Genomic DNA, 27,811 nt, shown 5'->3' with positions numbered 1-27,811 from the left:
CGTCAAGCCATGTTTGTCTCCTTTTTCATCTCCTGCATCTTTTTGTTCCCTCCCTGCATTCAAAACTCCCACGTTTCATTAGAATTGCGCGGCAAGGGAGATACCGTCCACATCACCTATTAATACTCATCTCCACGGAGTCTGCCGCCACGACCAACAGACGCCAATCGCCTGACTGCTCTGCGTGTTGGTTTTGGATTCTGGATATGCTCTTCGATAAGAGGAAGGACCAGTTACGCAAGCACTACAAAACTGGTATTGATGTTAAATACTGATTTGCCGCCTCGGTAATGTTTGCCCTCGTTTATGACTACTGGCCAAGTACCCCCAAGCTCGCCAAGTGAGGAGTAACTTCTTTACCAGCCTTGGGCACCGCGCTCCCAGCCGCCTCCAGCAAGTCCAGTCTTGTCATAATTTGTATTGAAAGTTTCTTGCAGTTGGTTTTAAGCGGAGGTCTTGCCAAGTTGACATATGTGCTGCCAAGCGGTCAGATCAGTGGATGTGGATGTGGCTATCCACTTCGGTACTTTCAAGCCACCAAATGAGGGTCAATCCTTCCATGCATCAAGTTATCATCCACCATGACACGCTACCCTCACAACACAGGTTGATATGAGGAACTCGAAATGCTAGGAGGAGGTGTATCGCAATGCCGCATGACAATTGAATAGGGTTGTGGCATGACCACGGCTGTCGTCGGGTAGGGCATTTATCGGCGGCGGGAGGGTGGAAATGATCACCACCCGCCTGCCAGCATCACACGATTCGACTTGATGGGCACCATTTATCCCTGCTGTTGTGGAAATAGATGAGTTCCAACACATCTGCATGTCACAATCCAGGATTTGTAGAGTTGGAGAGATTGCCAAAGAAAGCGAACATGTTACCCCTTTTAGGTACTCCTCAGCTATCATTGGCAGGATTCACGGTTGATAGGGACTGACAATCTCAACGATCACTCGATACAATATGCGAGAACTTGCTCTTGGCTTCCAGGTTCGGTCCTGGCTCTGTATCAACTATGGGAACATAGGATACACTGTTCTGCAGCCCTGTGGTGCCACCAAACAAATCATGATCTGACAATATTCAGATGAATAATCCCCGGAGGCAAAACTGCAATGCACTTACATATCAACAAAATATGTACCAGCATGAGCACCAGCCAGCTTCAGATGCAAGCAAGGCTGTTGGCTATGGCAACCACCTCTGTCGAATTTCTCGCTGTCGAATATCTTTTCCCGGCGGTTCTTGGTCTTTGCATCTCGAACCAGGAGTTCTGCGTAGTGGTGACGTAGCAGTGAGACGTTCATATCTCTCCCAGGCTTCTAAGGACAATAGGATGCTCCACCAGGGGATTCCAAAGCTCTTCTACCTTCAGTGCATGCTACTCCGCCAAACTTGTCTAGCCTCTCAGCTACAAAGTCCTCCGCGTCCTTCGCAAAACCCGCATGCTCTGCTCTGGTCAAGAATGCCAAAGCATTTCCGAATACGCTATATTAACAAGTTGACCGAGAGTATCTCGATCTCTGTGCTCCAGATAGCCTACACATTTACACGGTGTTTGAGGACAGCTGAAGTACAATTCCGCTCAACAGGTATGACCATCAAATCCTCGGATATGCAAGGCTACGCAAGTAAACAACGCTACAGGGCCAGGCGATGCGAAGCGAAAGCCAAAATAACCACAGTGCGCACAACCCACCACAGCATGAAACAGAAAGCGACGTCCCTATTTTTATGATCAAATAATCATCATGTCCCAAATGTCTCATAGAAATCCATCATGACCAACAGCTATAGCTGTAGCAACATATTGAATCAATCTCAAATTCATTCGCGAAGCATCATCAACAAAATCAAGCGACAACAACAATCCCACCACCACCAACAACAACAACGACGTCCAAAGCCCGAAATCTTGGCACACCCAGCCCCAACCCATCAAAAATCCGGGGTGCATAAGTCGCTGTATCGCACATCCACACTTCTCCTGCACCAGCGATCGCTTCGGGTCGCTGGGTCCGTTTCGTTCCGTTCCTCTGGAGCTTCTTTCGGGCCGTTTGTGGATACAGTACCGTGTGCATGCTGGACTGGACCTGACAGGACGGGAGCCTTGCCTTGGGGGGATCCCTCCACTGCGGTGTTCATGTTCATGCATTTGGTATCGCCGCAGGTACCTACCGAGCCTACCTACCTGTAGCTGGGATTGAGGACCCTTAAAAGAACCAGGCAGGTTGATTAAAGAGGCGATGCGATGGGGCTGAGTTGGGAGGGCGGGTTGTCGGTTTGATGTCGGCGGTGTTTTTGAAGCACATCATTGACGTCGCTGATCTTGACCTCTCTTCTCATACGAATTTCTCTTCGCACACGCAGCGTGAGTTGACAAAAACCTTGGAATGAAGTTGGTTGCCCAGCGTGGATATTTTCAAGACGTACGTTGTCCTGTTTGCATGCAGGGCGTGGATCTACGAGCAGACTTTTGGCGCCCTTCGCGCATGGGAGTTGTCTCTATGGTTGGGCTTTGCTCATAATTTTCGTTTTTGTTTTCATGTCTTACGTCTTCTGTTCTTTTTCAATCCGGGTGTTCTACTCACTCTTGTGCCCTCTCACCCATCTGTCTCCAGCAAACGAAAACCTGTCAAAGCCTCGCAGAGGCAGTACTGCGAGTACGGTATTGTACTTTCTGATTCTCATTTGCCTCTTAATCTTGCTCTCACTTCACTCTCTGTCCCTCTCCCTATTATCCTCACGCTCCGTATCAATCCTCATAAACACATTCTGCTCCACCCGAAGAAACCCCAGCGTAAGACATACACAGCCAGTTCCTTCATTATCATCTCACTTCACTTTCATCGCACCTTTTCTCATCACTCACTCTCATCTCCCTTCCTCGTCTCATACCTCATCCAACCTTGCCTATCTATCTATCATTTTCCCAGCCTCCATTCCCCACTCCGGATTCCAAAATCCCATTTCATCCCCAGCACCACGCGAACAAGGCAGGGAAAATGGTCACTGGTCACTCTCCTCGATTGCAAGCTTTCCTCCAATCTCCAAAGGTCTCATTTGCATTTATTCTTACTCGGCTTCACTCGATCGGCGACTTTATTCAGTCAGTCAGTGGTCCGGATGCTATTCCGTCCCCATCCAGTGCCGCATTTGAGGTGAGATGATGCGACATGGCCACATGTCTGCCACCACCTTGCATTTTTACTTCTTCCTTCCTTCCTTCAATATTGCCTACTTCGCAGACTGTTGGGCTGGTGGTCTGGTTTGGTGTTTCCTAACCGCCTCCCCGCCCCCTCCTCCAACACTACAGGCAAATTCATGATACAGTGAGCTTAACTGCCCTTCATCGTGCGTGGTAGGTGGTTCCGGGATCCGGGTCACAAACATGCAAAAAGTGAGGTCAAAATAATCGACAGGTAAAACACGAGTATGCATTTTGTGTTGTATGTATGAGTGTCTTAAGAGAGGCTGATACCCAAGAAGTAGGTAGGCGTAAAAAGAGTACTTGCTAGCTATCAATACACCCAACCGAAGCCATCATCATCCTAATCCTTTCCCCGCCGCTGCTCCCAACTCAATTTTCAATCTATGCCTCCAGCGTAATCTTCTGGCCCTTCACACGTCCAATGACCTGCGAAGGCGCGTACTTTCTAATAACCTCATCATCGTGCAACATCTCAAACTCCTCGGTCGCATCACGACCCATGAAGTTCATGATAGCCTGTGGTCCACCTGGGTGCTCATCAAGCCAATCAGACAAATCCATCACGACGCCCTTGACCACAACCCAGAGATCCTCCTTCTTGTTGTGCTTAGCAACTTCCTCCATTGAAAACTCCTTCTCGGGAATCTTGAACTCGGAGGGCTTGCTAGGCTTGCTGACCTTTCCTGGGTCGGAAGAGTCGCCATTCTTGCTCATGACAGGACCGGCTGAAGACTGTGACTGCTGTGCTTGCTTGGAGCCCGTTCCGGAGCTGGAACCCTGGCTGTCCCACTCTACGGAGATCTTGCCTGGCTGCGAAGGGTCGATGTGAAGGGAGATTTGGCCGAGACGTGATGATGCACCTGCGCTGCCCTTAAGGGCGTTCTGGAAGAGGTAGTTGCTGGCAGTGTCGCCTGCAACACGTCCGTAAACAACGCAGCCGAGGAGAGAAGAGCCTCCGAGACGGTTGGCTCCGTGGACACCTCCTGCTACCTCGCCGCATCCGTAAAGACCCTCGAATGGCTTGCCTTCTGAGTTGAGAATCTCGGCCTTGTCGTTGATCTCGATACCACCCATGGTGAAATGGAGGACAGGCTCCATGACGGCAACGTGGAAGTCATCATCAACGTTTACTGGGCCATTGTGGAAGAACTTCTTGCCGTATGGATCCTTCTTCTTGCCTGCGGCAATGTCGTTATATGCGCTGAATGTGGATTGGAGGTGCTCTGGTGTGCAGCCAATCTCCTTTGCGAGCTCCTTGCCAGTCATCTTCTTCATCAGACCACGGCCGGAGTAGTGGCGAGTGTGGAAGTCGAGAACATTTGAGGCTTTTGAGTTCAGAATTAAGCGGACGGGGAATTTTCCCTTGTCCTTCTCCTTCCACATCTCACCGGAAACGTAATCACGGTGACCAAGTTCGTCGCAGAAACGGTTGCCATCTCCATTCAAGAGAAGACCACCCTCACCACGGAGAGCCTCAGCGGCCAAAAACTTCCACTTGGATCCGGGATCTTTTGGATCAACAAGACCGGTAGGATGTACCTGGACCTTGTCCATATCAATTCCGTTACCTCCAATAGCCATGACCATCTTCTGTCCATCACCGGTCGCGTGAACGCCGTTGGTAGATGCAAGGTCAAAGGTATCTGGCCTCCACTTCTTGAGAAGAGAGGTCTCTGTGAAATCGGCTGCGTATCCACCAGTTGCCAAAACGACTGGGCCATCAATAGTGTCCGTCTCGCCACCGAACTCATATGAGACACCAGTGATCTTGTTTCCGTCCTTGTTCAGTCCGGTAACGCGGGCCTTCTTGATGATTTGTACACGCTCAGGTTCCTGTTCTGCGAGCTCCTCGAGTCTTTGCATCAACGCATATGTGATGGCCATACCAGGGAATTTCGCATCGTGCCCTCTGTGTGTTCTTGGCTGGGAGTGACCTCTGCAGAATTAAAAATTAGCATGTGATTGTGCATCTGGAACGAATCATACGCACCCTAGCCGCGACACGAGGGTCAAATCTAGATTGAACACATCCTGAAGCCACTCAACAGCCGCCGCGGACTTGTATGTCAAGACCTTGATCAGATCTGGCCTGGCCTTGTCTCTTGCGGATTTGAGGGTATCATCGTAGAATTGCTTGACGCTGTCTTGGATCTTCGAGTCGACTTGTGTCCGAGTCAGGGCTCCGTTGATGCCAGAAGTGGCCTTTGTAGAGTTTCCGCCGAAGAAACCTGCAGCGCTATTAGCAGATGTCAGACCAGATTTACAGATTCTATATACCTTGCTTATCCAGAACCACCACGTTGCCACCAGCCAGGTAGATGGTATGCGCAGCACTGAGGCCGGACACTGTTTATTCAAACGTTAGGAATCCATTGAGTGGGGTCATCGAGGTTGAAGCGCTTACAGCCACCACCAACAACAATAACTCTGGGTGTCATTTTGCAGGATGTGTGAGAGATTGGAAGAGAGGATGGAGAGGAGGGAGAACTTGTGAGTTTGGATTGTGTGAGAGAGAGGAGGAGAAGGTGGAGAACGAGGTCGGTTTTGTTAGTTCAACGATGCACGCGGACCTAAAGACGGAGACCGCATGGGCTGGCGGGATCCTGGGGAATGGGCGCAATGCCGAGGTCAAGAAGGGCAGAGTCACGGCTATTCGGCCAATGGGCGCTCGTTCTTCTGTCAGCGATGTTACAGTAGTGTATTTGCTGCATCGGCGCAAACGGGCGAGATCTGCTGCTTCCAGAGAGAAAAAAGTCGCACACCTCACCTCACTCAAGATCTCGACTCTTTCTTTACTTGAGCTTCAAATGTGTTGAGTGCGAAATCGGACAGTACACTAGGTACGTGACTACGAACAGTACAATTGCCATTCCGGCCTACCTCACCCCGAGCCTCACCCCGAGCATCGTCCGCAGCGCTCGTTGTCAGCAAGCAGCAAGCTGGAGGGCCCGGGGAAATTTCCTTCTTTCGGCGAGCATGTGAAAGATGAGGTGGCCAGGCTTCACAGCTGGAGCTGGATCCGCTCCTCCTTCCGTCCCCACCCCACACCACACCCGCGCTTCGCTTCGCTTCTCCAGACTTTCTCGGTCGCATCATCTGACCCGGATGACCAGAAGAAATCAGCACATGAGGAACCGGACGCTGATGGCCATGGCCATGGCATGTGAAAGACACATCTTATGAACGTGATATTCAGGGTCTTCCTTTTCTCGCGCCGATATGCTGTAGCTTCGAAGTCGTTGCGACTGAACATTTCAAGCGTTCCATTTATATTATATCGTCTCCACCGGCCCAGCCACTTCGGCGTACTCGCCGTACAGAGGCAGAGGCAGGGAAGGAGACTCGGCTTTTCGCACCAACAAGTGGCGAGACCATTTGCACCACGAGGATTCCACCTCACATCTTCAATTTCGCAAATTTATATTGGCTGCGAGAGCACGAAAATCTTGACACAAAGCACAGCTCGGACTTGTTCCAGTCTCGAATATCGAACGAGGGCGAGAAAATCGATGATTCGTAAGTGCTATTGAATATTTGTTACGATTTATGTACTGTTGATATTGAGTACGTTCCCCCATTGATTACTCCATCTCTGTCTGGACTTATTCAATGTCATTCGGTTTATGTCAAAACAGCGTTCTACTCATTCAACACACTTTTTATGAGCTTTACAGATCAGTATAAAAGAAATGAGCAGGATCAAGATATCTTTCTGTTCGACCGTCAATTTCTACTTCGTTTCGCACAGTCGTTTTGATGATCTTATCCTGTGAGAAGACCAAGCAGGGGACGAAGACGAGGAAGAGAGCTATGCATCATGCATGCCAACGTTTCGCTATTAGGGTGCCTTGACACACGCAACATATCCCCTTTTCGTGAGCCTTTCTTATCATTCTCTGCCGACAGTTCTTCTTGAGTTTCAGCCTCGTTCAATGGCACGTCTTGATCAAGTCCTTCCTTGTACCTTCGAACTCTCCTCTTCCATTGCAGAGCTTGTTCTTTGCAGGGACTACTGTTGTAGTCACCGCAATCCCGACAAGTTTTGCCACCAGAAGGAACCGCGTTCAAGTTAAGCGTGTCCTCAAACACAGAAAGGAGTCTAGTCTCCGTCCACCCATTGCTCCGGAACTGTATTTCTTGTTGAGCAACGTTTACGAAATCATAGGATGATGCTGCCAGGGCAATGCGAAGTGCAGCGAAAGATCTTGGATGCTTGAGTGCCTGGGAGATTGGTGTTTCTCCCCATACCTCGTCAAAGAAGTGTAGACCGTCAGATGCCTGAAGTAAGAGTCGAATATCACCCGTCTTGTGTGAGAGCGAGTACGACTCATTTAGACTCTGAAGCAAACGTAATAGAAGTCTTCTTATCGATTCAACACTGCAATGGCCTAGGACGAATTCCGTGGAGGGGTGTCTGTCATAGTGTGTGCAAACAGCAGCTTGGAGACAGCTCTCCCAGAAAGCCAAATCCAGCACGGACGAGTTGGTGACCGGGAGAACTTCTCCTATTATCCATAAGGAAGGTCTCAAGTAATTCGTATCAGCAATACTGTTGAAGTTCTCCGCGTAGATAAGAGAGGGAATTAAGAAGTCATCGTTAACATGTTCGAGCTCTTCTCCGCTTCTCAAGAATGCTCGGATGGTCTGTTCAAACTGCCCACTTGTCACAGTATTAATTTGCATGGTTCTGTGGTCGACCATCGTACCTGGGCGGAAAACGCGCGAAAATGCTGTGCTTTGCGACTATTAGAGTCACAACATCGGACATGATGCTCTCAACTCGAGACTTACAATGGGCTGCCGAACGAAAGCTGGCGAACATCCCTGCATGAACCTGCTCGAAGAAGAACATCGCAAAGATCTGCATGACAATAGCCAGCCGCGACCTATATCTGAGTCAGAGTCCATGCACAGATGACTTTCAGTGAACTTACATGTAGCGGAGTCTCTCCGTATTCATTCATATCGTTGACTGAAGCCTTCCTTTCTGCAAGTAAGTGCTTTACAGCGTCGGTATTGCCGAGACGGCAGAACTCAAATATCAAAGACGACTTAGGAACATACTGAGGCTCGTTAGCGCCATGTCTCCATCACTTTCCTGCCGGGACGTAGGACTGAATTATCGAATACTTACATTGAACGTTCTAAGATGGTACTGCCAACCCTGGGTGCTTGAATTCGTCGATATCAGCTCCATAACGCGAGACATTCCGATTCTCGTGATCCACCACGAAGGAATGAAATTGATTCTCGTCACCACTTCAGTCTTCTCGGCTTTCGAAATTCCAAGAATTTTATCTTCGTCGATTGGAATGAAGTAATAGGTCGTCGTCCAGCAGTACAATGTTCCCATCGGCGTTCTCGTGACGGTAGATATAGGGAAACCCGCCACTCTCTGCTCACGGGTGGTAATACAAGAGTGTTTATTCTGTTCCGCTCGAATGCCACCTGTCTCGACAGCTTTTGGGTTACGAATCTGGCAAGACGAGGCAGAAAATGGCTTCTGCAAAGCCATCACAGCTTCTTCAAACTCAGTGGCATTTCCTACCGATCGAGAAGTCACAAGCTGATTTTGATTCTCAAGCAATTGCCTCACTTCCGTGAACCCCTGCAAGAGCTTAAACAGCGATTGCTGATTCGTACAGTTCTGAGCTTGCGTGTACCGACTACAAGGCCCGTCAGTGTTAGGTCAATACAAAAACCCTGACTACACCTACGCAGACGAAATCTGCTGAGCAATCAAAAGGTCCAGCTTCGCATCACAAAGCTTCGACTTCAACCTCACAAAATCCTGCTTCTTACCCACTATCTCAACAGCGGTCCATCGCCTCTTCAAACCTCTCTTCGAGCTAAATCCGGAAGCGAAGGATTCTGCAATCGAGCAGAGGTCACCGAGTGATTTCTGGCATCGCTGTAGAGCGAGTTCCGTCTCTCGATGTTTTCCGAGTGTCTCATCGTTCGTTGTTATTTGCGTGAGTAGCAGTCGGAGGAACTCAGCCTCGTCGATGATGGATGAGATTTCAGATGGTGCATCTTCGATTGCTTGGAGAAGCTCCAGGAGTTTGTGGATGCCTTTTCCGAGCTGGACGGCGAGAGGGACGACGCTGAGGGCAAGGGATACTGGCTCCATTGTTGTGACGAGATTGGATGAATCTGAATGTTGTCTCTGTCGTTCTTTTTCACTTCTGGAGGGTGCCTCTTCGTGTCGCACAGGGAATGGGGCTGGAGGGGCTTGGAAGCGAAGCCTCGCTGCAGGTGCATGTGCAGTTGGCTGTTGTGCGTCACTTTTCATGCAGGCAGACAACCTCTTCTTTCCTGAGGTGTCCAACAAGTGAGAAATTATCATTAGCTGTTTTATTTCCTGTTCGTTTAATTTACAAGGCTCATGCCCAGCAGAATACACTCGCTCACCTGAAAGGACGATTGTTTACTCTGCCTCGCCTATAGCTAGCGCCTCATGTCCCTGATCAGAAGGAATCATGCAGCTATCTGCATCCTGATGTAAGTAGACGGCCCTACTCTTCATACATCGACCACTTCGTCCACAACAGTTGGAACGTGAACGAGTGAAGTTCTCTGCTTTAGTAGCTGCCCAACATTGTCGCTTCGGAAAGCCAAAGAATGTAGACTTGTGGTGGTTGATACACAGAGCCAAGGATAGGCATGTCTGACTTGATTGACCTGCCGTGAATTCCTTCCTTGTAATTATTTACTTATATCACGAGATATGTTCTCCAAAGGTTCAAGGGGGAGATTTCTCTAGCGTGAGGGACTTGAAGGACTTGCATGTTCAGATAAAAAAAACCTCGCTTATTGTACCCAAAGTAACTAGGCTCGAGAATTTAGGAGAGCTTTCACGTTTGGGTCCCTAGGTAAGGGAACGTGAATTAGGTCTAAAACTTGATTGGGTAACTTGGGATCTTGTGATAGTCAACTCCTTCACCAGTCTTGAGATCGGTTTTAGGCTTGTTGTTGGAGGGGAGTCTGGGAACTAAAATCCACCAGAGAACGTCTAAATTAACCATAGACAGTCACATATACAAAAAACCTCTGTCGCCTTCAAACCAGACTAGTACCTGTAATCCTCCTATGCTCTAAAGGAGAATGTTATGTGAGTTCCGGAAAGTCATCGTCATCATGACACTCGCTTCATGGGTTGTGATGACCAATGGGAGGATTGACTCTATCAACAAACAAGTCACTGGCTTGACAGCAAGCTGTGAGTTGTTCTTTCTCAGGTAATTCTCACAGTGATTCATGATAGTACTTTGGTGAATATCCACACTGACTCTAATTGGCACATGGAGGGCCAGAGTTCAGTATAAGAGGTTGAATAACACGCGTAAGGTGAGCTTCTAACTAAACATAATCCCCTCAGCTTCAGGCTTTAACACCACAACAACACAGTCCATTCAGTATCAACTCATTCAACAATTTGTCAGAGTCTTCTGACCTCGACGGTCTGCCATTCCAACTTTCCATAAAGCCAACCACACTTCATCTCCTCAGCGACACCAAACCATTTCCACTTCACTCCACCTCAGTCGCCAATACTACATCGAACATGTGTACAAGTACACGGTATACATGTGCCACTACGGGGTGCACAAATTACAAAATCGTCGATATCATATGTCGACGCAATCACGAGAGTTTGGCTCGAGACTGTGACAGCTATCGCCAAGTTACCGGTCTGTCAGTCTTCTATCTTCCAACATGCCAACGAAATGATGGAAATGCAACAGGATCAAGCTGAGACTAGGACGCCGTGGAGGCTGCCCTACACACTTGGGGATGGTACATGAGCTGAAAGCCACGACAGCAGAGATTTAATGCTTCCTTGCGTTGGATTTACACACTTTACGCAAAGTACTTATGCATGAAAAATAGAATATTACAGCCAGAGATTCTGCAGCAATTCTCTATGAAGTGAAGCTTACGCTGCTGTGAGAGAAGTACTTGCTAACGGTCACTTAACAGCATGAAGGGAACTCAGCCGCGAGATAAAAAACATAATATAGCACTGAAATAATTGCGGACCGAATTCTCACCGTCATCTGATTTAAACCATTCCACATCTTCATCTATTTCTGGCAAGGAATAAATTATATTTTCACACATCGAATGGCCAATGCCATGTCGGATGAAGCGGATTCAAACAGTAATCACCTGATGTACGTGGAGCTTCAGCCTTCCGAATTGGGACAAGTCGGAAGTCTGAGGCTCACTATTAAGATGTTAACTCGCCTACCTGATTGAATTCGTAGTATGTACTGCTCGAGTACATAATGTCAAATTCTTACAACTTAGTGAAGGTAAAGCAGAGATCGCTCGGAAGGCAAGTAGGGGGCGAGGTCAGGTGACTGCACGTTTATCTTTCACAGCTTTCTCAACGACAACTCTTCATGACGCATCCTTCCTTCCTGCCCCACATTGAAAATCTTCCCCTTCATTACACGAATCTGCCGGCAGTTGTGGGAGATAAAGACTTTAAGAATCCTTCCCAGACTAAATCTTCCCAAGCCGGGTCATGTTTTATCGATCCGTTTAGCCTTGATATTGCTTACACTCATCCCAGCCCTTAGCACCGCATTTCAATTATTCACAAACAATCTATTTGATATTCGGTATGCGGCCCGTTGGATGGTTCACTAAGGTGTCAAGTGACAGCTGTGGTATGTTGATCTTAGTGTCAGGTCCTGCCCCTGTGACCAATTGCATTCATCTATTCGGCTTGCGTAGGAATGTAATTGTCGTTCAATTAAGCCTACTTACGACCAGTTTCAAGTAACTGAACTGGGTTCATGAAGAGACCCTGCTGGCGGTATTCAACTTTTCTCATCAAAACGAACCCTCCCCGCGTTTTCCATTAATTACCCCAGGTGATTACCATGATTCTCATGATGGTAACCTGGGGTTCAGAGGCCAATAGATTAATTTCTCAAGCCACCTACTCTGATCAGGCGATTCCCCGAAGTTGAAGTCCTTTTTCTTGGTATCTTGGAACCTGTATAAGAGAAGTCGACTTTCTGCTGAAATCTAATTCTTGACCCAACCTCCTCAGCTATTCCATCATGCGTACTTCAACCATTTTCTCTCTTGCTACCTTCGGTGCAGTTGTCAGTGGACATGGTATCTTCCAAAAGCTTCGTATAAATGGTGCAGAGCAGCCATCGCTATATGGGATCCGAGCACCAGCCGTGAACAATCCAGTAACGGACGTATACGGATCAGCAATCACTTGCAACACAGGCCTCAAGCAGCCAGTCTCAAAGGATGTCGTCACCATTCCTGCTGGTGCCAGAGTCGGAGCTTGGTTCCAGCACATCATTGGAGGCGCACAAGGAGCAAACGATCCAGACAATCCTATCGCGGCCAGTCACAAGGGACCCATTATGGTCTACCTTGCGAAGGTATGCGTACAGTATCTACTACTCGTTTTTGATTATTGACCAGCACAACAGGTTGATAGTGCTGGTACTGCAAGTGAATCGGGCCTGAACTGGTTCAAGATCGCCCAAGAAGGTCTCAATACCGCACAAGGGAAGTGGGGTGTTGACACCATGATTGCCAACCAAGGATGGTGGGACTTCACGATGCCATCGTGCCTTGCCCCCGGGGACTATCTCATGCGATTAGAGCTTCTCGCTCTTCATTCAGCCTATGGGACAAATGGGGCCCAATTCTACATGTCGTATGTCTCCCACAAAACCCAACAGCTGGACTCAACTAACACTCCAAGATGCGCCAACATTAAAGTGACTGGATCAGGGTCAAGGACTGGCTCCCCTACTGTCAGGTTCCCTGGTGCATACAGCAGTGAAGATCCGTAAGTCTCAACATGCTGCGCGCAAAACATTGAATACTAACACCTGCTAACACCTGCTAGTGGTATCAAGCTCAATATCTACAGTGGTAGCGTACCAAACAATGGAGGCAAGACATACACTCCACCAGGAGGACCCGTTGCTTTGGCATGTTAGATGCTCGCAACTCGACTCTCGAGCTACCAGTTCATATATTCATTTCAGGGGAACGAAGATGGGGCGAGATACTACTTCTGCATGATTTAAATTCTTGTATATAAATTGAAGATGAGCTCGTTTGCAATCAAGACTTCTGTTCTTGTAGATGTTCTTTGCTTGCCTTGACTTTTGTTCCTTAAAGATCTGCTCAGAGCCTTCGATTGAAGTATTTGAGGATAACCTTCAAGAAATAAACTCTGATCCAAATTCTGTGCTGTAATTGTGTCACCTACAGCACCAAGTAGTCAACTACCCAATTTCAGAAAAGGCTCGCTGATGACCCTTCTTGTACAGTACGCTTCAACTTACCACTCTGGTCAGAAGCATTTCATATTCACTGCTTGCAGGACCTCAGCTCCCAAATTGTCTGACGATATGGCATCTTTCTATTGTAACCTGGCCTGGTGCTACCCAATTGCTCATCCTGACACAAGTTCAATGTCAATTATTGCGTTCACGAGCACGATCCCATGTCGAAACCCAACTTCGCCACATTTACTTCAGTCCACATTAACCATTAAACGTAGACAAGTCTCGCGAATCTCATGATCAGGATTAAAGCCACTGGATCGAAGGAACCTTCATCGCGTACAAAAATCCGTATAATGGATTGATGGTAGTGGTTCCTAACGGAATGATGTTTAGGGAAAGTACTGAAATGATGCGCATAGAGCAGCAAATGGGGTCCAAGGCATTGGGTGATGAGGAAGCAGGTTGTTAGACTGGAAGGTGCAAAAGCAAACTCGCCTGTCAGAAGGATTGAGAGGCTCAAGTTGAAGTAAAACGCTCTTAGACATCAAATAGTTAGGGTTAGATCCAAGGGACCAGCTCAGTCTGGCAGTAATGACAGACGCAAAGATGTAAATGCTGTTCTAGCCGTGATCACTCACTGAGATCCTCTGCTCACTGCTTGCTTCTTCACCTCGGTTTACCTTTCTGTATCTTTGGCCACCTATCGTCTGCGCACATATCTCGACAATCTGGCATGAGCATGGGATTTTGTTATTGTGGCTCTGATGGGTGGCGCGGCATTCTAGTGTCTTGTAGGTGGGTGGTCTCACGTAGCAATTTTGGCTGGGATTGTGTATTTGCTCACCTGATAAATCGGCTCCTACATTCCTATGAGAGAGTTTCACTGCAAAACCTTGAGCAAGGAGCAAGGAGCATGGAGCAAAAGTACAAAGTGGTAGTGTTGTGTGGACGACGAACCGAAGCTTGGTCTATCCACAGCTCGCTTAACATTCACAGCACAATATATTCTCACTTCCAGAGAAGGAATAATACACTGCTTCTTTTCGGGTGACAAACGGATTTGAACTGATGTTTGATCAGTTTGTATTCAAGCTACGCATCATTAAAGGTAGCCAGATTACAGTGAGACTCAATACTTTGAAGTGATGGAACCGACTTCGACAGAGGGCTTTCTTTGGAGTGGAACACTGGAAGATATTGCTCATACTCAGCAATCTCCGATAGAGTTAAAACTTAACAGTTCTGGTGTCCTTGGTAGTTTGAGCTGGAATTTCAACCTCTGGCAAGGCTACCCTGACTGGGAAAGAGGTATTTGCTTTCGCTGCGGCTTAAAGCATGGATACTCGCTTCCCGCACCAGATCTTATGAATGAAGAAATCCTTTACAGTAGAATTATGCTTCACATATCGGACGGCTTCCACGTGAGATTAGGCATCCAAAGCCGATAACGTATGAGACAATTGAAACAGCAGCCGTGATGGTTCTTCTAGAGCTGTTCCAGAAGCGATGCACTGTGTCAGAGTTCGGATCCGAGGTAAACACTAGGTCTAAATCCACAGTAATGCCGAGAAGCACGTCACAGGTATTTGACGCAAACACCAGTCTTTCACATCCTCCATCTTTTCTATGTAAAGAACCGCATGCCACCAAATCTTTCTGCATCCCTAACAAGATCAATTCGAAATGCCTGCAGATCCTTCCTCTGAAACCCCACAAGCCACCAAACTAACGGCCGAGGAAAAACGAAGTTTAGTCATTTCACTCATTGGGTTACTCATTGGCTTCTGGATATGTAGCTCCATACTCCAAATCGCCTTGGTCGTACCAACGGACAAATTCACGATGCTTACGGGCTCCTCGGGTTTGCGGCCTTCATTCTTCGGGGCTATCATTTTGGCTTCATCAGTTACTACATCACTCCGCTCACGACCAAATCAGCCTGGGAAATATGTGTCTATGTTTGCGTTATGGCACAACTCATCGCTTCTGCGCTCTTGGTCCTCCACTTCCAAGTTCAAGATCCGAGAACTTATGGGATGGTCATGATGTGATGTTTGTGGCGCAGTGGACGACATTTGCTAGTACTATCATTTTCAGTCACTCTAGGAGAGAGAGAAGGAGGGATATTGAGAATGGATTGGTCGCTGATGTCGAGGAGATCGAACTCGATGCTACTTATCAGGGTAGCGAAGGTACGTCGGTGACTCTTGAAGACGAGGAGAGGATGATACGTGACTGCTGCTGTGAGAACAACGAGTGCGAACACCAGACTCTTATCTCGGGGAGGAAAGAGAGTGTTTGAGTCGTTTTTGACATTGCGAGAAGGAATGGGAGTAAAATTGGTGAAGAGACAAGATTCGGGGACGACAGGCTAGAGATAGGGAAATGCCCATAGCGCGGGTAGCTCATGGCACTATCAGCGGCGATGGCGTCGTGAATAGAAATTTATGGAGGTCACGGAACACAAAGACCGGTAGTCGCCACGATGCGCTGAGATAGTCATCCGCAGCGACCTGTTTTCTAGGCTGTCAGCTGAATTCTGCAAATTCACTCGCGCTGCCTCATCTCGTTAAGGCTAAAGAATATAACTTGTGTGGGTATCTATTATCAATATCATGTAACGTCTCTGTGTGCTCATATACAACCACTCCCGCCTAGAAATATCTACATGAATCAATCATTGACAAAAGAAAAAATTGGGTTGCGTAGAAGCAGTAACCTCTTCTCTCAAATCACCAGATCCTCACGCCAATCTAGGCCCAGCTGTAGCACTTGTCCAAAAGTGGTACGGCAACCTCATACAAATTGGCAGAATACCACTGGGTAGCAAAGGCATCAAGAGCGAATGTAAAGTTGCTGTTGAGTTGAAGCCCCTGAGTGCAGCTGGCACCGTTGGTGATATTTTGCAATCCACCAAGGTCAACTCCAACGCCACCAGTGAGAGCGAAGCTGTTGTCGAATCCAGGCTTAGCGGTAAGACCGGTGGAAAGATCAATCAAGCCGCCGAAAGCCTTGGCTGCGATCTCAACGGTGAGGGATGCGGAGGGGTTGAGGTAAGCCTTGACCTGACCATTGATATCGGCGCCAGCTGAGTATGTAGGGGTCCAGCCAGAGACAGATGTCTTCTTCGAGTCAAGAACATCGAGATGGACGTTTCCGTTGGCAAGGGCAACTTCGAATGCGGTGCTGAGCTGAGCAGCAGCGGAAACGCCAATCTCAGTACCAACTGAGAATTGAAGCATAGGTCCAAGTTCCAGAACACCTGGAACAGAAACACCGTAGTAGAGGGAGGCAGGAGCGTAAGAGAAAGCTGTCTCGTAAGAAGCTTTGACGTCGGCACTCAGACCGAGATCAGCCTTGAAATCAGCATCAATGTCAAAGTAGAACGCTTCCAACTTCCATAGCCACCAGTTGTATGCCAAATAACCCGAGAATGTGATGTCCGATGAGAATGATGCATTATCGGCGGTGATGGTGACATATGGGTCATACTCGAATAGAACAGTGTCTTCAGCAAGCGCAATAGATGGGCTGAAGGTGTATTTGGGGTCGACCACCAAGGCTCGCTTGTCATTTGTTGCGTTTGCAACAGCAGCTTCGATGTTGCCAAAGGAAATCGTAGTGTAGGCTGGCAGATGTCAGTATGTCTTCAAACATTATGTGAGATGGTAACTTACTAGCAACAGTTGAGATGTTGGCGGCCTGGGTACTAGCAGTAGCAACCAGAGTCTCATCGTCGAAAGAGATGCTGTTGGTAAGGAAGTAGCTTCTCTCTAGCTCAGCGTCACAGTCACCAAGATGGTTAGTGATCAAGACCATAGAGGCATTTGATTTAGATGCCCTGAGCTTGGTTAGTTTCTGTTGCTTCTTCTCTTAGGTCAAGCATCACTCACCAAACACTTTGCGCTTTCGCGAAAGTAGCTGTATCATTGAAAGTTACCGCGACTGAATCAGCAGTGCAGTCAACGTTGATGATAGAGGCAATATCCTCCAAGACGACGGTAGGGTATTTCATGGTGTTGTTGACCACCATGCTTCCCGAGGTCGAATTAGCCGAGTAGTAACAAGATGTGTTTTTGGAGGGAACAACGTTCTTGGGGTTGTGTCTGTCGAAGCGAGGTCGCTTCGAAGGAACGTACAACTTGGTAGAGTTCGTGGATGGATTAACATCCGAAAGAACAGGTACCATGTTGACCGAAGAAGAGGATGCTGTAGTAACAGATGCAGCCTTGACACCGGTTGGAATATCGGCCTCGCAAGCATCTCCATCTTGCGCAACTACAACAGTAGCAGCCATGGCGAATAGCGCCGCAAATCCGAACGAGGACTTCATGGCTACGGTTTCGAAATTAAACTACTCTGTGAAGATGCAGTAACGAGTGTGGGCGCAAAATGCAGAACAAAAGAGTGTGTACGGAGGAAGGACCTGCAGAAGAAAGACCAGCATCACAGAGAGCGGCTTCTACAGACTTTGTACTTCCACCGTTTCCGAGCAGATCGAGATGGACTGGATCTCATCGTCCACGATGTCTTGCCCTGCTGCGATTTGACGCGCAGGCAGATTGCATCTCACTGCTGCAACTGCACGCTGTCCCCTGGATATCCATCTCCTGGTCCAAAATGCTCACTCCGGATGCTCCTCGACCCATGATCTATCACGAGCAAGCTATCGACTGCCCACATCAGCTCCGTCTGATCATTCCACGTCCGTGACTCGCTGTTCTGATTCGCTGTGGCGTGGAGATGAAAAGGGGCTTGTCCCTGCAGCAAGTCCTTGTCCCTCCACGAATGGCCCCGCCAAGCAGGAAACACCTCAATGAAGCCAAAATGAGGGTCGGGACGTGCCCCAAACTGCTCGATATCACTGCATGTTAAGAAACTTTTGTGCCGGATCTCCTTCTATTTTGGACCAGGAGAGGTCGTTGGCCCGATTATCTCGGTGCCGATGTCGTGCCTTTCGGCAATGATCCCGAAGCAAAGTGGTCAGAGCTCAAAAGATTGCTGATTCTGTAAACACACATGTGAAGGGTACCTGGTTACGATTCGTAGGCTTTGCCTGTTATCACAACAGGTCCGTTCTTGAAGCTTTATCGATTTTGATAGCAGCCAGCGTGGCCGCGGGCTCTGAGTCGTGATCGTGCCTCGCGGCAGTTACGGTATGAGTCTACGTTCAACTCAAGCAACATGGATGCATGAAAGTTCGAGTATGATTACAGTACAAGATAGGAAAGTGCTACGCTGAACAGATGGTTCCATCTTGGTGTTTCAATGGGTAGCAGCAGCAGCTTTGCCGTGTTCCGTCAGGCTCACGCTTGGCTTGGAGTGGGGAGGTAAGGTTAATTCGATTTCCATTGTCTTATCCACGAACTCCTCCGAGTCTCCCCCTTCTTCACTCAGCCACACAATGCCTGCGAAAGAACATTCCGACCCGAAGCTCACCCATGATATCGCTTTGGAACAATGAAAAAGGACAAGAGCACACGGACCAATTGGTGACTATTTGAGGTTATAATTGCACTTCGTCAAACGCGTGGCTTTGGAGAAGTGAATCAATACAGAATATCAAGGGTCCAGAATCATGCCAATCGCTCAAAGAGGCCCCAGAAGAGAGATAAAATAGCATGAGGAACTGAAATGCCATGGTGTTACCGTGTTCTCCCCGAAGTTTAAAGGCACCTTTTATCAGATGCACGAGGCAGGATATCTCCTTCGCTCATCACACCTGCCCCATCTAAGATCAAAAGACTTCTAGTCGAGGTACACATTGAAGCACCTACTCCTTCGCACCCACTCCAAGACATTCTTTCTGCGGGAGTACTAAATGGGACCTAGGTTGACTCTTCTTGGACAGCGGGGCTTTGTATGGACAGATTCGTTCTTCATGGCACCTGCATTGTACTAAGACCTCACAAGTATGTATCATATCTATATCTAGGTTTCCATATTTAGACTTAATCCATCCACATGTAGCCACCATCCAAGAAGAACCCAAGCACAGGTCGCTGCACGCCAAACGCCTCATGAAGTCTTCCAAGCAAATATCCCAGCTGTTCAAGTCTGCCGACCCCTTCTATCGTTCCTCAATTTCATTGAAGCGGCCTTCCAAAGCAACCGTGGAGAATCGAGCCTATCTAAAGGGCCGACTGTCCCTGGTATCTCTGGAACTATGATCTCTGTTCCCACTATCTCGGGTCCTGCTCTCTTTGGGTCTGCTGACCTTGGGGTCGATGTCTATGGTCCTAACCTGAGCAGACTCCAGCTTCACCTCGTCTGTTTCCTCCCGGGTCTCACTTGGCTTCAAGCCTATTTTCCTGAAATACTGCCAATCGCCAATCGAAATGAAAGCTGCGAGTGCAGAAACCAAACTATACATGCAAGCGTCAGTCTCCAATACACTGATGCTTTGAGGCGGAGTCTTCAAGAAATCCAAGCAAAGAAAATGACAATCACATACCTCATGACGACAGCCAGAGGAACAATAATCCAACTCAGTATACAATTCGTGCCAGTACACTTCTTCAAGATACCCTGGACTGTGAAAGCCACTACTGCTGGCCAAGCGACAGCCTCAATGAGGTTGAGAACCATGTTTACTCTCGGCCTCTCCTTGAAATAAACTTTGTGATCCGCCATAAGTTGGTATGTTATGAAGAAGATAGATTTGGCAGCCTATTGCAATCACTTTTTGTAAGATGATATCCAAATGAGAAGCGTTTGATCAGGATGGGAAACTTGACATTCACCTGGGAGACGGAAGTAAACAAACATACCATGCTCAGTGCAATCTGCCCAGACATGCTCCTCTGTCCTCCATTTCCCGTCACGCTGTTTGCAGCAGCAGCTCTCCTCTGACTATTCGTGATGAACATGCGTGCCACGGCGATGGATGTTACGCAAATAGCTAGTGTCAATGCTACCAGATGAGCCCATAGTTTGACCTGCGAGCGGGTCTTGAAGGAGCCTCTCATTAGATCAGGCATTATTCCGGTTTCTACTCTTTGAGAATTGAGATACTTGAGCGTGATTCTGGAGCAGAGTCTAGAACCTTTGTATGTTGGTGTTCCTGTACTGCCGAAGACAATGATCGAGCTTCGGGTTTCGTTCAGAGGGATGGAGGAGACAAGTAAATTTGCAGGAGGCAACTAAGAAGTTTCCTCTGGATTTGCAATGCGTATGAACATTCAATTCCAAAATCTCAAAGACAGGAATCAACTCCTATATATCCCAAACCCACCCCCCAGCCCAGAAAACCTAGAACTCAAAGCTAGCTCTATCTACCACCAACTAAACCACACAACGCAATAACTAATGAGCCAAGAACGCCCATTGACGTGGTTCTTAATCATTCTTACCTTGGATTCCCCTAGGAATCCCACAGATTCCTCAGTTTCCAGCCTTATCGTTGGGTAGAAATCGAGGTGTCTAGGTTTTGTCTTTGCGGCTCGTACACTGTTCGCTTGCTCGGACTCGGATTCGGGGTGCCTTTCGTATACGGCTCGTACCTAAGTGTCTCGCAAGATTCGGGAACAGGTACTTAGCCGAGCTTATTTTTGTTCTGCTGTGGCGATTAATAATTGGAGGGATCCAGAGAGGCTTGGATGCTGGCAGAGTTTAAATAAGCATAAGAGTTACGCACCAATCTGCTGAGTTGGGGACATGGGTGCTGCCATCCACCACGCGTATGCTGAACTTCGGACCTTCGTTCTTTCGGATACTGTTTAGGGTTTGGGGTCCGCCAGGAGGCTGGACGCAGGCTACACACTTACTCCTTCCACATTTTCATCTTCCACTTAGATCACTTATCTTATATCGATCTTTCGTCAGGTCTTGGTGCCAAGAGCAGCCAATGTGGTGCTCAGCTGGCTTGCCTGTTAATGCCGCCGTCGAATTTCTCGCGAGTAAAAGCATCAGCCTCAAGGTTACACGAGCGTTGACGAAGGGATCTAGGTAGGCAGATCGTGACATTCCTTTATATCATTTCTAAGCCTCCAAAGAATTCTAGATACTATCACATCACATCATACCCATCCCATATCCTGTCCCAACAGCCAAAAGATGCAAAGAAATAACAAGCCAATGTGCATGCAACGCTAAGCGCTTTCCAGAGTACACAAATAACAAATGAACAAAAAAAGAGGTAGAGGTATAGTCTTCCTACCTCCGCTTTTCTACACAGCCTCGAGATTACTCAAAGGCACATACCCATCTTCCTCCTTCCTTTTACGGCCCGTAACCGCTCTCGCGAGATCAGTGACCTTTCCAACTAAACCGCCAAAGCCCCAACCAGCCCCTCTCCTCCTCAATTGTCCCTTCTCCTCAGCAAGTGCGTCGTCCATCCAGCGTGGGCGTTTCCAGAACTTAAGGAGAAGACTGCTGCAGACTACGCTGACACTGCTAGATGCCATTGCGGCACCTGCGGCCATGGGATGGAGATGATATCCGTAAGGCAGGAAGATGCCCATTGCGAAGGGGAGGCCGATGACATTATAACCGCAAGCCCAGCTGAGGTTCAGTTTGATGCGGCTAAAAATTGAGCGGGCGAGTTGAATTGAGGCGGGGATGTCCATGAGATCGTTGGGACGCATGAGAACGATGTCAGCGGCTTCCATGGCTACGTCTGTGCCGGAGGCCATGGCGATTCCGACGTCTGCGGTTGCGAGTGCGGGAGAATCGTTAATTCCATCGCCAACCATAGCGACGCATTCACCTGCCTCTTGGAAGTTTCGGATGATATCTTGCTTCTGGTCTGGAGTTACGCCGGCATGGACATTCTCGGATGGAATGCCAACAAGGCGTGCGACTGCGACTGCAGTGGCGCGCTGGTCTCCAGTAACAATGGCAGTCTTGACACCCATCCTGTGCAGAGCAGCGATGGCAGCCCGTGCACTATCCTTAACAGTGTCCGAGAGGCAAAGATGACCAGAGAAGGCACCATCAACAGCAATGAAGATGTTGGTAGTTCCAGCTGATGGGGATTTGGCTGATCCGGCCGCCTTGATGTTGGCCTCTTCGGAAGAGTTGACAGCAGCTTGAGGTACCTCGACGTTGTTTTCGCGAAGGAACCGGACACTTCCGATCAAAACACGGTATCGAGCTCTTTCAGCACTGGTAGCAGGCTCAACTAGAGCACTGATACCTTTACCTACAACAGCCTCGAAGTCTCCGACACTGCCATCGATCGTACCATCGATATCGAGACCCAGGTGCTCTTTTGCTGATGCAAGGATAGCTTTACCAATGGGATGCTCGCTACCCATTTCTGCGAGACCAAGAATGGCCCACCACAGCTTCTTGCGCCATTCGCTATTCTCCCATGTTGGGACGAGCTTCGCGGTTGCCACAGTCATTTTACCCAGAGTCAAAGTGCCGGTCTTGTCAAGTACAACCTGAGTTATCTTCGTCGTAGTTTCCAAAGCAGCGCCACCTTTGACCAATATTCCGTTCTCAGCACCAACCCCAGTTCCGACCATTACAGCCGTTGGTGTTGCAAGACCGAGAGCACAAGGACATGCAAAGACAATGACAGATATGCAAAGCTTCACACAAACCATGAATTTTCCACCACTGGCCTCATCGATGAAGATCTTTGGCGGGTTGGCAAGAACATGACTGAGGACCATCCATGTTGCAAATGTAAGAAATCCAAGACATAAAATGATTGGTACGAAATAGCCAGCAATTGTGTCCGCTAGGCGTTGGATTGGAGCTCTAGTAGTTTGGGCATCTTGAACTAGCTTGACGATTTGGCTGAGTTGTGTGTCTCTGCCGGCCCTGGTGACGCGGAAATCCACACGACCAGTGCCGTTGACAGTGCCTCCTATGAGAAGAGCACCCTTTCGCTTCTGGACGGGCATGGCTTCTCCAGTAACCATACTCTCGTCAACATAAGTCTCTCCTCTGGTAACGGTGCCATCAGCTGGAATCTTGTCACCAGGTCTCAGAATCACGATATCACCAACTTCAATGAGCTCAGTTGGGATGACCTTCTCCTCTGCGGCGTTTCCTTCTTGCGTGGAGTCGTTCTTTGGTTCACTCCCAGCTCCAATGGCAACATCCCATCCTTCAGCGGCCTTGTCTGCCGCGATTGGGTCGGCATAGATTGTCGCCATTGAAGGAGCAAGTGACATGAGTCGTGACAGGGCCTTGGATGTCTGTCCCTTGGCTCTGTTCTCAAGGAAACGTCCTAGGGTGATGAATGTGATGAGCATACTGCTCGTGTCGAAGATCGTACTTGGTCGAGTATGAGGAGGCAAAAAAATAGAGACAAGCATCGCGGCAATGCTAAAGAAAAATGCTGCTGATGTACCAAGGACGACCAAAACATCCATGGTTGGTGAGCCATGCTTCATGGATTTATATGCAGAGATGTAGAAACGCTTGCCAATGCCGAATTGGACGGGTATCGTAAGGATTAAACAAATGATATCTCCCAAATAGAGACCGGGAATAATAGAGAGACTTCCGAAGTCGAGAGCTGGGATCATCATAGGAATGACCATGCTGATGAGAAATACTGGAATTGCAAAAGCTAAAGACGTTTTGAAAGCCCTCCGCCATTCCGTGATCTCCTTGGTTTTTGAAAGAGATTCGAGCTGGGCATTGTTGTCATCATTGTCTGCTACAAGGGCATTGTACCCTTGGGCTTCGATAAGTTCGACCAGAGCACGAAGCCCAGCAATGTTCGGTTGATGTGAGACATTGAGCCGGGATGTCGCAAGACTGACGGTTGCTGAGTTGACTCCTGGCATGGACTGTAATTTCGCCTCAAGAGCAGTCGCTGCAGCGGCATCTCTGACTCCAAAAACTTTAAATTGTGCCACAGCGGCCGAGGAAGGCTGCGAGGCACTGCCTAGTCGTGTCGAAATAATCTTTGCATCAAATCCCCTGTCTTCGATTACTTCTGCAATCTTCTCAGGTGACAGTTTCGCCGGATCGTGTATGGCCACGGCTCTTTCAGCAAGAAGACTGACGTTGAACTGAACCAAGCCTTCCAAGTCTTTGAAACCGCCCTCGATAGCAGAAGTACATGCTCCACAAGTCATCCCTTCAATCGCAACAGTGGTGGTCGCAATCTTTTCCCTAATCCCTGAACTACCGCGGCGTGTCTTCGAGCTCTTTGTCGGTTCCGATCTATTGCTCTCAACGATTGTCGCTCCGAATCCTCGGTCCTCGATTATTTCCGCTATCTGCTCCGCACTTAACAGAGACTCGTCATGCTCGACTACCGCCCGTTCCGAGAGTAGCGATATACTGAAATGTTTCACTCCCGTAACGCTCTTGAAACCTCCCTCGATAGCAGAAGTACACGCCCCGCATGTCATACCCTCCACAGCCAAAGTCGTTGTTGTCGTTGTCGGCTCATCCTCTTCCTCCCCGTCCATATTCTCATCATACAGGTATCCTTTCTTGCTGAACATCGGCGAAGGTAGGTCTGTAGCCAGGACTTCCGCATCGAAGCCCCGGTCTTCAATTATCTCTCGTATTTGCTCGGCGGTTATCCGCTGGGGATCGTGAACGATGACCGCTCTTTCCATCACCAAGCTCACAGACACGTTCCCAACGCCCTCGACGCTCTTAAAACCCCCTTCTACCGCAGACGTACATGCACCACATGTCATACCGCCAACCTTCAACGTTGTCGTTGCCATGTGTGCAGGAGTACTTATCGACGGTCGCGGCGCATTGTCTCCCGGCTCAAACTTCAAATGGGACGGCGCCATCGTGTATAGATTCGCTGCTGCTTCAGCAGCTACGCCTCGAGAGCGGCAGTGGGGATTTGAAGGTTTTCGAGAATATTACCCGTTGGCTGATTGTGATAGAGTTATATATTACGCCTTACTATATGGGGCAGTCAGCAAGACATTGGCGATACGATAGGAGGGGCAGTGGCAAATGCTGACCCGGGTGAAACCGAGAACGTGATCATTTAGAAGAACTCACATTAATAAGAGTGAGCAGAAGTCCAGCTCCTGGGGAAAAGGTGTAACTTCAATAGACCTTCGGCGTTCTGCCGCTGTCTTTTGTCACTGATCTGTCTCCGGTAAACAGCAAGTGCGATGGTTGAGCGTGGTCGAATCAGGTTAAGCTCGGATCTGGGGAACTCCGAATTGTGGGAGGGATGCCGCGACCGAAGAAATCTACCACTTCTGCAGTATTACTTGAAGAATCGAGCAGTGACCGTTATCGAGGGCAGCCTCGAGGTAGTGTAGGGGATAGAAATACGGCGATGAGAAACAAAAGGAAGAAACAGTGCTCGAGGTTGGTGGCGCCTTAGAGAAGTCCGGGCGTCCAATAGGTTATGTACAGGACAGTACAGCGGAAGATCCGACACATATCACGCAGGAAAAGTACAAGTCGAGGAGACCTTCCAGACACCCCTGGTAAAGAAGGACGGAGCAAATGCCTCGAAGAGTTGAAGCATGAACCTAACCACGAATAGAGTCAATGCGGCTCGCTCGCTCAAGGAGACAATTCTGGGACTCTGTTTCTTTTCTTAGCCGGGAGCGGGTCTCCAAGCTGGAGCGTCGTCGGCCAGTGACGAGGCCCCTTGATGAGTTGACAGTCGATCTGATGCATGCACAATAGAAAGACTCTCTAGCAATCTCCGACTATCAGCTGTGCTGAGTAGTCTAGAGGCGACTGGATAATCATTTTTCTTTTCCTGATGTATTGTTCACACCGGCCTGATATCACGTCTCTTCCAGACATGCCGCGATCCAGGAGCCAGGCCAGACCAGCAATAGCGCGGCGCTAGTACATCCCTAGCCGAACGCTAACGGCGGCATGGAACCAACCTGATACGTGCCTGACCTTCAACATGCCTCTTTTGAAGAGCAAGCTCGTTTGACTGTGTTTCGTCACAAACAAACAGATACATTCTGACCAACAGTATCTCTTCAAGTTGCGCCTCTGAAGTGAGATCACGCCCGGCAAAACCTGCTACGGTACATCGGCAAGCTTGACAAGAGTACCAAGCTTTCTGAAGATCTGCCTCAGCAGCCTCCAAACATCGAGCTTCAGAACAGGCAACGAATCACGACAACGGCATTGAAGATGGAGCAAATGAAGTCTATGAATGCTCTCGCAGTACGTTTTGCCGTCCACAGCTCCAGCTTCGCGTACAAAGCAATCACTAACATAAGATCTAACAGCCCTTCCTGGCCCTCACCAAAACTGCCAACTCTCCTCGCGCAGCAGCAAACCTAGTCGAAGGCGCCACCAGCGCACCGAACACCTTCATTTTCGCCGAGCTCCTCCAAGCACCCAATATTCAAGCCCTTGCAAACTCACCTGAATTCTCTGGCCATCTCTCCCTCCTCAAGACCTTCAGCTATGGCACCTACACCGACTACATTAGTGCAGCGGACCTACCCCAACTCAACCCTGCACAAACGCTCAAGCTGCGACAGCTCTCCTTCCTCACTCTAGCTAAGAACCAGGCCGATCTCTCGTACAAGAAGCTATTGGAGAATCTGGGACTGGAGACGCCGAGAGAGTTGGAGGATCTGGTTATTTCTGCTATTTATGCCGGCTTGGTATCGGCGACTCTAGATCCTTATCATCAGGTCGTGGCCGTGTCGTCTGTCTCCCCACTGCGAGATCTACAACCAAACTCCATCCCGGCTATGCTCAGTACATTGAATGAGTGGTCTACACGCTGTGTATCCACGCTTGCGGATCTAGAGAAGCAGATCGCAGGGATCAAGGCAGAGGCGCTGAAGAGGCATCGGGAGGAAGCCGAGTGGAATGCCCAAGTGGAGAAGTTGATGGAGGTGAAGGGTGAAAACGAGAACGAGAAGGGTGAGAAGAAGGGTGGTGTATTTCACGGTGTGGGAAAGAAGCTGGGATTTGGTGCGGCGGCGAAGCGGGGTAGTGGGGGACTGGGAGGAGATGATGCAGATGATATGGATATCGACGATGACGACGATGACGGTAATAAGCATACGAGATCTTCGAAGAAACGAGGATTCGGTCTGGGCATGGGCAAGTAGTCCATCGGTGTGGTTACGAAAACGAAGTTATGACACAAGAAGATAGCGTCGTGCAGGATGCTGAGCATTAAGCATAAATATAGAGTGAATTTGTCTTTCCAGATACTAGAGCGATGAACCGATGAAAAGCTTAATTTGGTTTGATTCGGGGTATTGAAGAAGAGAAAATTACACTAATTCTGTACAACGTCGTTATCAGAGCTCCGGTCTGAGCAATGTGGATGAAGCTCTGCGAAAAGAAAATCATTAAGAAGTCGTTCAACGCCAGCAGCCACTGCAAAAAGCCTTTTGCTAAAAGTCCCATGGACTTTGATCCTCCCCTGAAC

The 27,811-nt window shown here is 48.6% G+C and overlaps 7 protein-coding genes across 8 annotated transcripts; 2 read left to right on the top strand and 5 right to left on the bottom strand.

The window, feature by feature from the left end:
• Positions 1-3,598: 3,598 nt before the first annotated feature.
• ONS95_012385 (uncharacterized protein) lies at positions 3,599-5,965 on the bottom strand (the record flags this gene model as incomplete). Its single annotated transcript, XM_058506014.1, has 3 exons — positions 5,495-5,965; positions 5,208-5,445; positions 3,599-5,153 (listed from the first exon to the last, which is right to left on the bottom strand). The coding sequence occupies exon 3, from the start codon at positions 5,099-5,101 to the stop codon at positions 3,599-3,601; it is 1,503 nt and encodes a 500-aa protein (XP_058358537.1). The 5' UTR covers positions 5,102-5,153; positions 5,208-5,445; positions 5,495-5,965.
• Positions 5,966-6,979: 1,014 nt separating this feature from the next.
• ONS95_012384 (uncharacterized protein) lies at positions 6,980-9,347 on the bottom strand (the record flags this gene model as incomplete). Its single annotated transcript, XM_058506013.1, has 5 exons — positions 6,980-7,952; positions 8,009-8,103; positions 8,152-8,280; positions 8,352-8,883; positions 8,935-9,347. The coding sequence occupies 5 exons, from the start codon at positions 9,345-9,347 to the stop codon at positions 6,980-6,982; spliced, it is 2,142 nt and encodes a 713-aa protein (XP_058358536.1).
• Positions 9,348-11,543: 2,196 nt separating this feature from the next.
• ONS95_012383 (uncharacterized protein) lies at positions 11,544-13,393 on the top strand. 2 transcript variants are annotated; one of them, XM_058506011.1, is made up of 4 exons: positions 11,544-12,630; positions 12,682-12,911; positions 12,960-13,046; positions 13,107-13,393. In XM_058506011.1, exons 1-4 carry the CDS (start codon positions 12,292-12,294, stop codon positions 13,198-13,200), a joined length of 750 nt encoding a protein of 249 aa, XP_058358534.1. In that variant the 5' UTR covers positions 11,544-12,291; the 3' UTR covers positions 13,201-13,393. The 2 variants fall into 2 exon arrangements, with proteins under 2 accessions (XP_058358534.1, XP_058358535.1); XM_058506012.1 differs by having other exon boundaries at positions 12,960-13,393.
• Positions 13,394-16,069: 2,676 nt separating this feature from the next.
• On the bottom strand, positions 16,070-19,378 carry ONS95_012382 (uncharacterized protein). The gene is made up of 3 exons (XM_058506010.1): positions 17,388-19,378; positions 17,172-17,335; positions 16,070-17,122 (listed from the first exon to the last, which is right to left on the bottom strand). Exons 1-3 carry the CDS (start codon positions 17,825-17,827, stop codon positions 16,248-16,250), a joined length of 1,479 nt encoding a protein of 492 aa, XP_058358533.1. The 5' UTR covers positions 17,828-19,378; the 3' UTR covers positions 16,070-16,247.
• A 243-nt stretch (positions 19,379-19,621) lies between these two features.
• ONS95_012381 (uncharacterized protein) lies at positions 19,622-20,474 on the bottom strand (the record flags this gene model as incomplete). Its single annotated transcript, XM_058506009.1, has 3 exons — positions 19,622-19,859; positions 19,949-20,163; positions 20,265-20,474. 3 exons carry the CDS (start codon positions 20,472-20,474, stop codon positions 19,622-19,624), a joined length of 663 nt encoding a protein of 220 aa, XP_058358532.1.
• Positions 20,475-21,458: 984 nt separating this feature from the next.
• On the bottom strand, positions 21,459-25,214 carry ONS95_012380 (uncharacterized protein; the record flags this gene model as incomplete). The annotated part of the gene is made up of 1 exon (XM_058506008.1): positions 21,459-25,214. The coding sequence occupies one exon, from the start codon at positions 25,212-25,214 to the stop codon at positions 21,663-21,665; it is 3,552 nt and encodes a 1,183-aa protein (XP_058358531.1). The 3' UTR covers positions 21,459-21,662.
• On the top strand, positions 22,628-27,609 carry ONS95_012379 (uncharacterized protein). Its single transcript, XM_058506007.1, has 2 exons — positions 22,628-26,580; positions 26,646-27,609. Exons 1-2 carry the CDS (start codon positions 26,548-26,550, stop codon positions 27,483-27,485), a joined length of 873 nt encoding a protein of 290 aa, XP_058358530.1. The 5' UTR covers positions 22,628-26,547; the 3' UTR covers positions 27,486-27,609.
• The last annotated feature ends 202 nt before the right edge of the window (positions 27,610-27,811 follow it).

The sequence above is a fragment of the Cadophora gregata genome (assembly GCF_030347475.1).
Source record: "Cadophora gregata isolate MNR1 chromosome Unknown scaffold_6, whole genome shotgun sequence".
In the NCBI taxonomy this organism is placed as follows: domain Eukaryota; kingdom Fungi; phylum Ascomycota; class Leotiomycetes; order Helotiales; family Ploettnerulaceae; genus Cadophora; species Cadophora gregata.
The sequence above is the reverse complement of the archived record's forward strand: the minus strand, read 5'-3'. Positions and strand labels throughout refer to the sequence as shown.

Excerpts from the sequence above, each read along its gene's own strand:
- ONS95_012383 (XM_058506011.1), top strand. The coding sequence starts at position 12,292 with ATGCGTACTTCAACCATTTTCTCTCTTGCTACCTTCGGTGCAGTTGTC. Across the intron at positions 12,912-12,959 it reads GGGGCCCAATTCTACATGTC|ATGCGCCAACATTAAAGTGA; the intron begins GTATGTCTCCCA and ends TAACACTCCAAG. Across the intron at positions 13,047-13,106 it reads GCATACAGCAGTGAAGATCC|TGGTATCAAGCTCAATATCT; the intron begins GTAAGTCTCAAC and ends AACACCTGCTAG.
- ONS95_012382 (XM_058506010.1), bottom strand. The coding sequence starts at position 17,827 with ATGAAGTCCTCGTTCGGATTTGCGGCGCTATTCGCCATGGCTGCTACT. Across the intron at positions 17,336-17,387 it reads GCGAAAGCGCAAAGTGTTTG|GGCATCTAAATCAAATGCCT; the intron begins GTGAGTGATGCT and ends AACCAAGCTCAG. Across the intron at positions 17,123-17,171 it reads CAACATCTCAACTGTTGCTA|CCTACACTACGATTTCCTTT; the intron begins GTAAGTTACCAT and ends GACATCTGCCAG.
- ONS95_012379 (XM_058506007.1), top strand. The coding sequence starts at position 26,548 with ATGGAGCAAATGAAGTCTATGAATGCTCTCGCA. Across the intron at positions 26,581-26,645 it reads AGTCTATGAATGCTCTCGCA|CCCTTCCTGGCCCTCACCAA; the intron begins GTACGTTTTGCC and ends AAGATCTAACAG.